Source organism: Capricornis sumatraensis, chromosome X (genome assembly GCF_032405125.1).
Source record: "Capricornis sumatraensis isolate serow.1 chromosome X, serow.2, whole genome shotgun sequence".
NCBI classification, from domain to species: Eukaryota; Metazoa; Chordata; class Mammalia; order Artiodactyla; family Bovidae; genus Capricornis; species Capricornis sumatraensis.
In genome coordinates, this window is record NC_091092.1 from 81385513 (window position 1) to 81399551 (window position 14039).

Below are 14039 nucleotides of genomic sequence, written 5' to 3' on the forward strand. Positions count from 1 at the left end.
TCAGTTGGTAAAGAATCTGCCTGCAATGCAGGAGAGCTGTGTTTGATTTCCGGGTTGGGAAGATACCCTGGAGAAGGGAAAGGCTACCCACTCTAGAATTCTGGCCTGGAGAATTCCATGGACTGTATAGTTCATGGGGTTGCAAAGAGTCGGACACGACTGAGCGACTTTCACTTTTGGAAAACATAGGACTGGTCAAAACTGGCTTTCTAGTCTGTCTTCTGTTTTTGTTATAAAGATATTTCTTGTCTTACTGATACTTCAGTCTCATCAGATAAGGAAACTAGTCCCTCTTTTTTTTTTTTTCTTGCCTTGTAATAGATCAAAATTAAAGCATAGCTAACTTGCACCTCTGAAAAAACAAACCCTGCTTGTTGCATTGGATAGATGCAAATTCCCAAGAGGTTTATATGACCAACAAAGCTTTGTATATCTCTGCCTTCCCAGTGTACAAGGGCTTTGGTTTGGCAATGATGTTTTTAATTTCCAAAACCAATATTGCCAATATTTTTAGTATGTGGAAAGGCTGTTCCTGTCAGGTTCTGAGCATACAGTTACGTCTTTTGAAGGCCTGGTCCAGTATTCTCTGTGATGCTGTAATAAATTCCTAGTTCTGAGGGAAATGTTCTGGCTTTATGACAAACCAGGGCAGGGCTAGAAAACAGTTTATACTGGGATATTTCCTGGTGCTATTACTATTAACTCGTTTTCTTCCCATGAAATGATTTGTACTTGGTGCAATTGCCCTTTTCATGTGTTTTTGCATTCCCCTTTTTGTCTCTTTTCCACATATACTTCAGGCTTCCTGTGTCTGTTTCTGGTCATAACTCTGGATATTTATCAATTAAAAACTCAGATCATACTACCAGTAAAGTTACAGAGAAAGGCCCCTAATGTTTCCTTTCTCATTTTCTCTGAAAGCATTGGATTTTAAAAGACCAATATGGGAAGACAGTAACAAAACCCAACAAACCAGCAAACTAGTTAACATTTTGCACCAGGTAACATTTTGCACTAATACGCATTGATGGTGTATTATAAGGAAATATTTTAGTAACAATGAATCTTGAATCTGAACCTTGCTAATTTGAAAGTTATTTTTATGTTTTTTCTTTTTCTCTAGGTACACAATGCTAGTGATTTGCTGATCAAACCCCTGGAAAATTTCCGGAAGGAACAAATAGGCTTCACAAAGGTACATTTTCTCTATGTGTGTAGATTTTTTTTTTTATATATATAGCATGTGGATAGTTGTTTGGGCTACCACCCTTCACCCTTCAAGCTTGAGGAGGATTCATCTCTATAAGAAAACTTCTTATCAGAAAGTGAGAAAATCTGGATTTGGCTCCTGACTGTGCTTCCAGCTACCTCTGTAACGGTGGACAAGATACTTCTCCTTTTGGAGCTTCAGATTCTCCATATGGCAAATGGGGAACTTGATAATAATAGATATTATTTAAAGATGACTTACTATGTGCCAAGCCCTGGGCTAGGTGTTTTACATTCATTCTCTTAATCACAACAAACCTGTGAGGTTCTGATATTATCCCCATTTTACAAATAAGGAAACTGAAGTTTGAACAAGATTAATAACATGACCAAAATTATCATGATGTAATTAGTAACTGACAGTCACTGAGATTTAAAACTGAGGATCTATTTAGCTTCAAATCCCACATTCTTTCCATTAAACTATACTGTCTATATCTGTGCTATCCAATATGGTAGCCAAAAACTATATAAAGAAAACAAAATTAGTTTCTCAGACATGCTAGTCACATTTCAAATGCTTAATGAGTCACATGTGGCTAGTGGCTGTTGTATTGGATAGTGCAAACATAGAACATTTCCATTATTGTAGAAATTTCTACTTGGCAGCATTGTACCAGATAATGTCAAATTCCCATGGATCTCTCTGATTCCCCAGTGTCTTGTGAAGGGGCCTGAATAACTGTCAAATTTCTTCTTTTTCATGAGAATATTTGGAGAAACTTTATTCATAATAGCCCTCAAACTGGAAACAGCCCAAAGTTCCATTGATGGATAAATTATTGCCAATGAGTTTTCTAAGATGCTTCCATGTCCTGTTGTTGTTCAGTTGATAAACTGTGTTCAACTCTTTGCTATCACATGGACTGCAGCCTGCCAGGCTTCCCTGTCCTACACATTCTCCCAGAGTTTGCTCTAACCCATTTCCACTCAGTTCGTGATGCTATCTAATGATCTAATCCTCTGCCACCCACTCTCCTTTTGCCTTCAATCTTTCCCAGCATCAGGGTCTTTTCCAATGAGTTGGCTCTTTGCATCAGGTGGCCAAAGTATTGGAGCTTCCGCTTCAGCATCAGCCCTTCCAATGAATATTCAGGATTGATTTCCTTTAAGATTGACTGGTTGATCTCCTTGCAGTTCAAGGAACTCTCGAGTCTTCTCCAGCACCGCAGTTCAAAAGCATCAATTCTTTAATGCTCAGATTTCTTTATAGTTCAACTCTCACATCCATACATGAACTGGAAAAACCATAGCTTTGACTAAATGGACCTTTGTCTGCTAAGTGATGTCTCTGTTTTTTACTATGCAGTGTAGGTTTGTCATAGTTTTTCATCCAAGGAGCAAGCATCTTTTAATTTCATGGCTGCAGTAACCATCTGCAGTGATTTTGGCACCCAAGAAAACAAAATCTACCATTGTTTCTACTTTTCCCCCATCTATTTGCCATGAAGTGATGGGACTGGATGCCATGATCTTAGTTTTTTGAATGTTGAGTTTTAAGCCAGCTTTTTCATACTCCTCTTTCATCTTCATCAAGAGATCTTTAGTTTGTCTTCACTCTCTGCCATTATATTTGTATCATCTGCATATCTGAGGTTGTTGATATTTTCCCTGACAGTCTTGACTCAGCTTGTGATTCATGCAGCCCAACATTTTACATGATGTATTCTACATGTAAGGTAAATAAACAGGGTGACAATATACAGCCCTGTCATACCATCTCCTAGCTATTTCAATGAATATTGGGGTGCAGGTATCTTTTTGAATTCCTTTTTTCTATGGGTATATGCCCAGTAGTGGGATTGCTGGGTCATATGGTAGTTCTACTTTTATTAATAGATTTTTATGGAATCTTTATAGTGTTCTGCATAGTGGCTGTGTCATTTTACATTCTCACCAACAGTGTGTGAGGATTCCCTTTTCTCCACACCCTCTCCAGCATTTATTCTTTATAGATTTCTTTGATGATGGCCATTCTGAAGTTTTTGAAATGATGCCTCATTGTAGTTTTTATTTGCATTTCTCTAATAATTAATGCAGAGTACATCATGAGAAATGCTGGGCTGGAAGAAGCACAAGCTGGAATCAAGATTGCCAGGAGAAATATCAATAACCTCAGATATGCAGATGACACCCCCATATGGCAAAAAGAGAAGAGGAACTAAAAAACCTCCTGATGAAAGTGAAAGAGGAGAGTGAAAAAGTTGGCTTAAAGCTCAACATTCAGAAAACGAAGATCATGGCATCTGGTCCCATCACTTCATGGGAAATAGATGGGGAAACAGTGGTAACAGTGTCAGACTATTTTTGGGGGCTCCAAAATCACTGCAGATGGTGATTGTAGCCATGAAATTAAAAGACGCTTTCTCCTTGGAAGGAAAGTTATGACCAACCTAGATAGCATATTCAAAAGCAGAGACATTGCCAACAAAGGTCCATCTAGTCAAGGCTACGGTTTTTCTTGTGGTCATGTATGGATGTGAGAGTTGGACTGTGAAGAAAGCTGAGCACCGAAGAATTGATGCTTTTGAGCTGTGGTGTTGGAGAAGACTCTTGAGAGTCCCTTGGACTGCAAGGAAATCCAACCAGTCCATTCTAAAGGAGATCAGTCCTGGTTGTTCTTTAGAAGGAATGATGCTAAAGCTGAAACTCAAGTACTTTGGCCACTTCATGCAAAGAGTTGACTCATTGGAAAAGACTCTGATGCTGGGACGGATTGGGGGCAGGAGGAAAAGGGGACGACCGAGGATGAGATGGCTGGATGGCATCACTGACTCGATAGATGTGAGTCTGAGTGAACTCCGGGAGTCGGTGATGGAGAGGGAGGCCTGGCGTGCTGCGATTCATGGGGTCGCAAAGAGTCAGACACGACTGAGCGACTGAGCTGAACTGAACCGAACTGAATGATTAATGACATTGAGCATTTTTCATGTGCTTTTTGGCCATCAGTATGATTTCTTGGGAGAAATGTATCCTTAGGTTTTCTGTGCATTTTTTGATTGGGTTACTGATTTTATTGATATTGAGCTACAGGAGCTGTTTTTATATTTTGTAGGTTGATTCCTTTTTGGACATTTCATTTTCAAATATTTTCTCCCATTTTATGGGTTGTCCTTTTGTTTTATTTATGGTTTCCTTTGCTGTGCACAAGCTTTTAAGTTTAATTAATTTATTTTTTTTTTTCATTACTCTAAGAGGTGGGTCAAAAAAAGGCTTGTAGTCATTTATGTCAGAGAGTGTTCAACCTATAGTTTCCTCTAGGAGTTTTATAGTATCAGATCTTACGTTGTCTTTAATCCACTTTGAGTTTACTTTTATGTATGGTGGTGGTGGTATTGTTCAGTTGCTGAGTCGTGTCTGTCTCTTTGCGACCCCGAGGACTGCAGCATGCCAGGGTTCCCTGTCCTTCACTATCTTCCAGAGTTTGTTCAAACTCATGTCCAATAAGTCAGTGATGACATCCAAGCATCTCATCCTCTGTCATCCCCTTCTCCTCCTGCCTTTAATCTTTCCCAGCATCAGGGTCTTTTCCAATGAGTTCTCTCTTTGCATCAGATGGCCAAAGTATTGAAGCTTCAGCATGAATCTTTCCAATGAATATTCAGGGTTGATTTCCTTTAGGCTGACTAGTTTGTATGGTTTTAGGGAGTGTTCTAATCTCAGTTTTACATGTTGCTATCCAATTTTCCCAGTACTACTTACTAAAGAAACTATCTTTTACCCATCATATATTCTTGCCTCCTTTGGCATAGATTAGTTTACCTTAGTTGCATAAGTTTTTTTCTGGACTTCCTACCCTATCCCATTGATCTATATTTCTGTTTTTGTGCCAGTATCATCCTATTTTGATTACTATAATTTTGTAGTATAGTCTGAAGTCAAGGAGCCTGATTCTTCCAAATCTGTTTTCTTTTCTCAAGACTGCTTTGGCTATTTGTGGTCTTTTGTGTTTCCATATGAATTGTAAAAATTTTTGTTCTAATTTTATGAAAAACAACATTGATAATTTGATAGATATTGCTTGAATCTGTACATTTCTTTGGGTAGTATAGTCATTTTCACAGCATTGATTCTTCTAATCCAAGAACATGGTATATCTCTCCATCTGTTTTGTCATCTTTGATTTCTTTCATCAGTGACTTAATTTTCTGAGTACGATTTTTTGTTGTTGTTGTTGTTTTAGGTAGATTTGTTCATTGTATTTATTCTCTCTAATGTGATGAGAATTGGAATTATTTCCTTAATTTTTCTTTCTGATATTTTGTTGTTAGTGTGTAGAAATGCAAGAGATCTTTATGTATTAATTTTGTATCCTGCAACTTTTCCAAATCCATTGATAAGCTCGAGTAGTTTTCTTGTAGCATCTTTAGGATTTCCTATGTATAGTATCTTGTCATGGGCAAACAGTGACAATTTTCTTTTCCATTTTGGATTTCTTTTCTTTTTCTTCTCTAGTTGCTGTGGCTAGCTATGTAGAACTAAAGTGGTGAGAGTGAATATTCTTGTTTTTTTCCATATCTTACAGGAAATGCTTTCACTTTTTCAACATTGAGAATGATGTTTGCTGTGTGTTTGTCTGTTTTCCTTTGTGTTGAGATACATTCCCTCTATGCCTACTTTATGGAGAGTTTTTATTATAAATGGTTGTTGAAGTTTTTAAAAAGCTTTTTCTTCATCTTTTGAGATGATTATGTTTTTTATTCTTCAGTTTGTTAACGTGGGACATTGCTTTGATTTGTATATATTGAAGAATATTTGCATACTTGAATAAATCACATTTGATCATGGTGTATGATCCTTTTAATGTGTTGGTGATTGGAATTTTCTAGTATTTTCCTGAGGATTTTAGCTTATATGTTCAGCAGTGATATTGGCATTTAATTTTGTGTGTATGTGTGTGATATCTTTTTCTGGTTTTGCTATCAGGCTGATGGTGGCCTCATAGAATGAGCTTGAGTCTTCATCTGCAAGTTTTCAGAGTTCAGAAGGATAGGTGTTATCTCGTCTTAATATTTGATAGTATTTACCTTTCAAGCCCTGTAGTCATGGAATTTTGTTTGTTGGAAATTTTAAAGTTATGGTACAATTTCAGTACTTGTGATTGTTCTTTTCATGTTTTCTTTTTCTTTCTGGTTTGGTCTTCGAAGGCTTTCTACAAAATTCCTTATGTCTTATGAGTTGTACACTTTACAGACATATAATTCTTGTAGTAGTTTTCTATGATTCATTTCTGTGCTATCATTTGTACGTTTCTTTTTTAATTTCTACTTTTTAAAATTTTATTTATCTTAACTGGAGGACAACCACTTCACAACACTGGTGGCCCCTGTCACACATTGACACAGATCAGACGTGGGTGCACATGTGACCCCCCATCCTGAACCTCCCTTCATCTCCCTCCCCACCCCCAACCCTCTGGGTTGTCCCAGAGCACCGACTGAGTGCCCTGCTTTATACATCGAATTTGAACTGGTCATCTATTTTACATATGATAATATACATGTTTCACTGCCATTCTCTCAAATCATCCCACCCTTGCCTTCTCCCACATAGTCCAAAAATCTGTTCTTTACATCTATGTCTCATTTGCTGCCTTGCATATAGGATCATCATTACTGTCTTTCTATTTTCCATACATATGCATTAATATACTGTGTTGGCGTTTTTCTTTCTGACTCACTTCACTCTGTATAATAGGCTCCAGTTTCATTCACCTAATTAGAACTGATTCAAATGTGTCCTTTTTTTATAACTGAGTAATATTCCATTTTGTGTATGTACCATGACTTCCTTATCCATTCGTCTACCGATGGACATCTAGGTTGCTTCCATGTCCTGGCTGTTGTAAACAGTACTGCAATGAACACTGGGGTACACGTGTCTCTTTCAGTTCTTGTTTCCTTGGTGTGTATGCCCAGCAGTGGGATTGCTGGATCATATGGCAGTTCTATTTCCAGGTTTTTAAGGAATCTTCACACTGTTCTCCATAGTTGGCTGTCCCAGTTTGCATTCCCACTGAGTGTAACAGGGTTCCCTTTTATCCACACCCTCTCCAGCATTTATTGTTTGTAGACATTTTGATGGCAACCATTCTGACCAGTATGAGATGATACCTCACGGTGGTTTTGATTGGCATTTCTCAAATAATGAGTGATTTTGAGCATCTTTTCATGTGCTTATTAGCCATCTGTATGTCTTTGGAGAGATGTCTGTTTAGTTCTTTGGCCCACTTTTTGATTGAGTTGTTCATTTTTCTGGTATTGAGCTGCATGAGCTGCTTGTATATTTTGGAGATTAATTTTGCTTGTCAGTTGCTTCGTTTGCTGTTATGTCCTCCCATTCTAAAGGCTTCCTTATCACCTTGCTTGTAGTTTCTTTCCTTGTGCAAAACCTTTTAAGTTTAATTAGTTCCCATTTGTTGAATTTTGTTTTAATCCATTACTCTGGAAGGTATATCATAGATGATCCAGCTGTGATTTATGTCAGAGTGTTTTGCCTTTGTTTTCTTCTAAAAGTGTTATAGTTTCTGGTCTTACATTTAGATCTTTAATACATTTTGAGTCAATTTTTGTGTATGGTGTTAGAAAGGTTTCTAGTTTCATTCATTTTCAAGTGGATGACCAGTTTTCTCAGCACCACTTGTCAAAGTGATTGTCTTTTCTCCATTGTATATTTTTACCTCCTTTGTCAAAGATAAGATGTCCATAGGTGCATGGATTTATCTCTGGTCTTTCTATTTTCTTTCATTGACCTATATTTCTGTCTTTGTGCCAGTACCATACTGTCCTGAGGACTGTAGTTTTATAATATATTCTGAAGTCAGGAAGGTTGATTCCTCCAGGTCCATTTTTTCTGAAGATTCTTTGGCTATTCAAGGTTTTTTGTGTTTCCATACAAACTGTAAAATTATTTGTTGTAGTTTTGTGCAGAATACTGTTGGTAGCTTGATAGTGATTGGTTGACTCTATAGATTGCTTTGGGTAGTATACTCATTTTCTCTATATTGATTCTTCCAATTCAAAAACATGGTATATTTCTCCACCTATTTGTGTCATCTTTGCTTTCTTGCTCAGTGTTTTATAGTTTTCTGTATATAAGTCTTTTGTTTCTTTAGGTAAATTTATTCCTAAGTATTTTATTGTTTTTGTTGCAATGGTAAATTGGATTTGTCAGGGAACATTTAACAGGAGGATTCCTGCATGTTGTTTTCTATTCCTCAAAGATTCTCTGTTCCTTATCAGTTCCTATTCCAAGAATTGAGTAAAGCTGCACACAGTTCTGAGGACTGAGGTCATAGGATGAGACATGCAGTGACTCTTTTCAGCGTCAGTGACCTTGTATGTATTAGACTATCCAATACTCTTGCCTGGAAAATCCCATGGATGGAGGAGCCTGGTAGGCTGCAGTCCATGGGGTTGCAAAGAGTCAGACACCACTGAGTGACTTCACTTGCACTTTTCACTTTCATGCATTGGAGAAGGAAATGGCAAGCTACTCCAGTGTTTTTGCCTGGAGAATCCTGAGGACAGGGGAACCTGGTGGGCTGCCGTCTATGGGGTCACCCAGAGTCGGACATGACTGAAGCAACTTAGCAGCAGCAGCAGCCTCCTCAGACAACCATTTGCCTTTTTTCATTTCTTCTTCTTGGGAATGGTCTTGATCGCTGCCTCCTGTACAGTGTCATGAACCTCAGTCCATTGTTCTTCAGGCACTCAATCTATCAGATCTAATCTCTTGAATCCATTTGTCACTTCCACTGTGTAAGAGATTTGATTTAAGTCATGCCTGAGTGATCTAGTGGTTTTCACTACTTTCTTCAATTTATGTCTGAATTTGACAATAAGGAGTTCACATTCTGAGCCAAAGTTAGCTCCCAGTCTTGTTTGTGCTGACCGTATAAAGCTTCTCCATCTTCGGTTGCAAATAATAGAATGAATCTGATTTTGGTATTCACCATCTGGTGATGTCCGTGTGTAGAGTCTTCTCTTGTGTTGTTGGAAGATGGTGTTGGCTATGAGCAGTGGGTTCTCTTGGCAAAATTCTGTTAGCCTTTGCCCTCCTTCATTTTGTAGTCAAGGACCAAGCTTGCCTGTTACACCAGATATCTCTTGACTTCCTACTTTTGTATTCCAGTCCCCTATGATGAAAAGGACATCTTTTTTTGGTGTCAATTTTGGAAAATCTTATAGGTCTTCATAGAATCATTCAACTTCAGCATCTTTGGCATTAGTGGATGTGACATAGATTTGGATTACTGTGATATTGAATGGTTTGCCTTGGAAAAGAACAGAAATCATTTTGTCATTTTTGAGATTGTACTGAAGAACTGCATTTTAGCCTCTTTTGTTGACTTTGAGAGCTACTCCATGTCTTCTAAGGGATTCTTGCCTGCGGTAGTAGATAAAATGGTCATGTGAATTCAATTTGCCCATTCCAGCCCATTTTAGTTCACTGATTCCTAAAATGTCAACGTTCACTCTTGCCATCTCCTGTTTGACCACTTTCAATTTAGCTTAATTCAGGGACCTAACATTCCAGGTTCCTATGCAATATTGTTTTTTACAGTATCAGACTTGCAAATGGGGTGATACTCTTCAAACAACACTGAAATAGTAAAATGTCTTATGTGAAATTTGTGAAACGGTGATGGGTCAAGCATCATAAGGGGTGACTCGTGATACTCAGTAATCTCTTGTGGGTCCTGAATGGACAGATTTTGAGCTGTTGCTCAGGGACTCTTTTGCTAGATAATGCAAATCAATCCATTTGCAGAGTTAATTTGTATGCCAGTTGAATCTATTGTCACTTTAACTTGTTTGTTTAGGCCCCAGTGGATAGGCTCTTTCAATACTCTGAATGTCAGAAAGCTGTTTTGTAGCTGAGTCATTTCACAAAGACAGTGGTTCCCATCAGATTAGCCAATGTGATTTCTGTTATACAGTAGCTTCTAAATAAATGGTTGTCAGATGGTTCCCTTCCCAAATATCATATAGATGCCAATCAGGGCACTGTTGAGTTCCTGGACATGGAAGACATTTTCTTCCCTATTTCCTGTAGGCAGGACTCCAGCCTCCATGATCTTCCCTGAGTTCCAAAGGGCAAATTCAAACCCTTGCTAATCATGTGAGGAGCAGCCCAGAAACCACCTGAGGCAAGATTTAAGGAACTAGAGAAGTTCATCAAGATTAAGAGACCTGGCCATTAGAGTTGCTGTCAGTTCAGTTCAGTCACTCAGTCATGTCCGACTCTTTGCGACACCATGAATCGCAGCATGCCAGGCCTCCCTTTCCATCACCAACTCCTGGAGTTCACTCAGACTCACGTCCATTGAGTCAGTGATGCCATCCAGCCATCTCATCCTCGGTCGTCCCTTTCTCCTCCTGCCCCCAATTCCTCCCAGCATCAGAGTCTTTTCCAATGAGTCAACTCTTCTCATGAGGTGGCCAAAGTACTGGAGTTTCAGCTTTAGCATCATTCCTTCCAAAGAAATCCCAGGACTGATATCCTTCAGATTGGACTGGTTGGATCTCCTTGCAATCCAAGGGACTCTCAAGAGTCTTCTCCAACACCACAGTTCAAACGCATCAATTCTTCGGCACTCAGCCTTCTTCACAGTCCAACTCTCGCATCCATACATGACCACTGGAAAAACCATAGCCTTGACAAGACGGACCATAGTTGGCAAAGTAATGTCTCTGCTTTTGAATATACTATCTAGGTGGTCATAACTTTTCTTCCAAGGAGTAAGCGTCTTTTAATTTAATGGCTGCAATCACAATCTGCAGTGATTTTGGAGCCCCCCAAAATAAAGTCTGACACTGTTTCCACTGTTTCCCCATCTATTTCCCATGAAGTGATGGGACCGGATGCCATGATCTTCGTTTTCTGAATGTTGAGCTTTAAGGCAACTATTTCACTCTCCTCTTTCACTTTCATCAAGAGGCTTTTTAGTTCCTCTTCCCTTTCTGCCATAAGGGTGGTGTCATCTGCATATCTGAGGTTATTGATATTTCTCCTGGCAATCTTGATTCCAGCTTGTGTTTCTTCCAGTCCAGGGTTTTTCATGATGTACTCTGCATATTAGTTAAATAAGCAGGGTGACAATATACAGCCTTGACGTACTCCTTTTCCTATTTGGAACCAGTCTGTTGATCCATGTCCAGTTCTAACTGTTGCTTCCTGACCTGCATACAGATTTCTCAAGAGGCAGGTCAGGTGGTCTGGTATTCCCATCTCTTTCAGAATTTTCCACAGTTGATTGTGATCCACACAGTCAAAGGCTTTGGCATAGTCAATAAAGCAGAAATAGATGTTTTTCTGGAACTCTCTTGCTTTTTCCATGATTCAGCGGATGTTGGCAATTTGATCTCTGGTTCCTCTCCCTTTTCTAAAACCAGCTTGAACATCTGGAAGTTCACGGTTCATGTATTGTTGAATCCTGGCTTGGAGAATTTTGAGCATTACTTTACTAGCATGTGAGATGAGTGCAATTGTGCGGTAGCTTGAGCATTCTTTGGCATTGCCTTTCTTTGGGATTGGAATGAAAACTGACCTTTTCCAGTCCTGTGGCCACTGCTGAGTTTTCCCAATTTGCTGGCATATTGAGTGTAGCACTTTCACAGCATCATCTTTCAGGATTTGAAACAGCTCAACTGGAATTCCATCACCTCCACTAGCTTTGTTCGTAGTGATGCTTTCTAAGGCCCACTTGACTTCACATTCCAGGATGTCTGGCTCTAGATGAGTGATCACACCATCATGATTATCTGGGTCATGAAGATCTTTTCTGTACAGTTCTTCTGTGTATTCTTGCCACCTCTCCTTAATATCTTCTGCTTCTGTTAGGTCCATACTATTTCTGTCCTTTATCGAGCCCATCTTTGCATGAAATATTCCCTTGGTATCTCTAATTTTCTTGAAGAGATCTCTAGTCTTTCCCATTCTGTTGTTTTCCTCTATTTATTTGCATTGATCACTGAGGAAGGCTTTCTTATCTCTTCTTGCTATTCTCTGGAACTCTGCATTCAGATGCTTACATCTTTCCTTTTCTCCTTTGCTTTTCAACTCTCTTCTTTTCACAGCCATTTGTAAGGGCTCCTAAGACAGCCATTTTGCTTTTTTGCATTTATTTTTCATGGGGATGGTCTTGATCCCTGTCTCCTGTACAATGTCACGAACCTCATTCCATAGTTCATCAGGCACTCTATCTATCAGATCTAGTCCCTTAAATCTATTTCTCACTTCCACTGTATAATCATAAGGGGTTTGATTTAGTTCATACCTGAATGGTCTAGCGGTTTTCCCTACTTTCTTCAATTTGAGTCTGTATTTGGTAATAAGAAGTTCATGATCTGGGCCACAGTCAGCTCCTAGTCTTGTTTTTGTTGACTGTATAGAGCTTCTCCACTTTTGTCTGCAAAGAATATAATCAATCTCATTTCGGTGTTGACCATCTGGTGATGTCCACGTGTAGAGTCTTCTCTTGTGTTGTTGGAAGAGGGTGTTTGCTATGACCAGTGCATTTTCTTGGCAAAACTCTATTCATCTTTGCCCTGCTTCATTCTGCATTCCAAGGCCAAATTTGCCTGTTAGTCCAGGTGTTTCTTGACTTCTTACTTTTGCATTCCAGTCCCCTATAATGAAAAGGACATCTTTTTTGGGTGTTAGTTCTAAAAGGTCTTTTAGGTCTTCATAGAACTGTTCAACTTCAGCTTCTTCAGCGTTACTGGTTAGGGCATAGACTTGGATAACTGTGATATTGAATGGTTTGCCTTGGAGATTAACAGAGATCATTCGGTTGTTTTTGAGATTGCATCCAAGTACTGCATTTTGGACTCTTTTGTTGACCATGATGGCTACTCCATTTCTTCTGAGGGATTCCTGCCCACAGTAGTAGATATAATGGTCCTCTGAGTTAAATTCACCCATTCCAGTCCATTTTAGTTCACTGATTCCTAGAATGTTGACGTTCACTCTTAGACATTTTAATTTTTTCAGCAGCCACACCCTTTTGAATCTCTGCAGAAGAAAGAAGAATGTAAGACTGTTACTGCTTGATCCTTATCACATTACCTCAGACCAGGAGTCCTAACTATATAACCTTTCCTTATTCCCTAGGGCGTGGGGGGTACAGTTCTTGAGGTGCTGGCCTACTGTGATCCCCCTTTGCCTGGCAAAGGAATATAGCCACTCTTTCTGTCTTCTCTATAGCTCTGTATCCATGTTTCTGTTGAGAATCGATGCACAAAGAGCCAGGGTTTTGGCATCAAAATTGTGGGTCAAGTGATCTCAAACATGTCCTCTTTATTGTAGTTTTTTGTGTAGATGTGATCTTTTGATTGGAGCTCCTAATTCTCTCCTTCAAGCACGGGAGTTTCCTTTGGGTCTGTTTTATAAACCAGATTTTTGGGGCAGTATTTGTTTTTAAACAGAACTCTATTAGGTAAAAAGTCCATAAACCACTTCTTTTTGCTAAAATCTGATCCATTTCACTTTTCCAATTAAAGAGCATATGTCTTTCAACCTCCATATGGCAATTTGTGTATTTATGCAGTTAGATAGACATTTGTCTTCTTCTAATTTTAATGTGTCATCTACAACTTTATAAGACTTCAGTTCAGTCGCTCAGTAGTGTCCGACTCTTTGTAACTCCATGAACCGCAGCAAACCAGGCCTCTGTGTCCATCACCAGCTCCCAGAGTTTAGCCAAACTCAGGTCCATTGAGTCGGTGATGCCATCCATATTATACTCTGTAGTCCCATTCTCCTTC

At 39.0% G+C, this 14039-nt stretch overlaps 1 protein-coding gene across 1 annotated transcript in view; it reads left to right on the top strand.

Annotated features, from left to right (window-relative positions):
- OPHN1 (oligophrenin 1) overlaps nt 1–14039 on the top strand; it is a 594204-nt gene that overhangs the window by 229143 nt on the left and 351022 nt on the right. The window contains exon 5 of the mRNA XM_068962396.1: nt 1124–1195. Coding sequence (XP_068818497.1) covers nt 1124–1195 — 72 coding nt within the window. The remainder of the gene's footprint in view (nt 1–1123; nt 1196–14039) is intronic.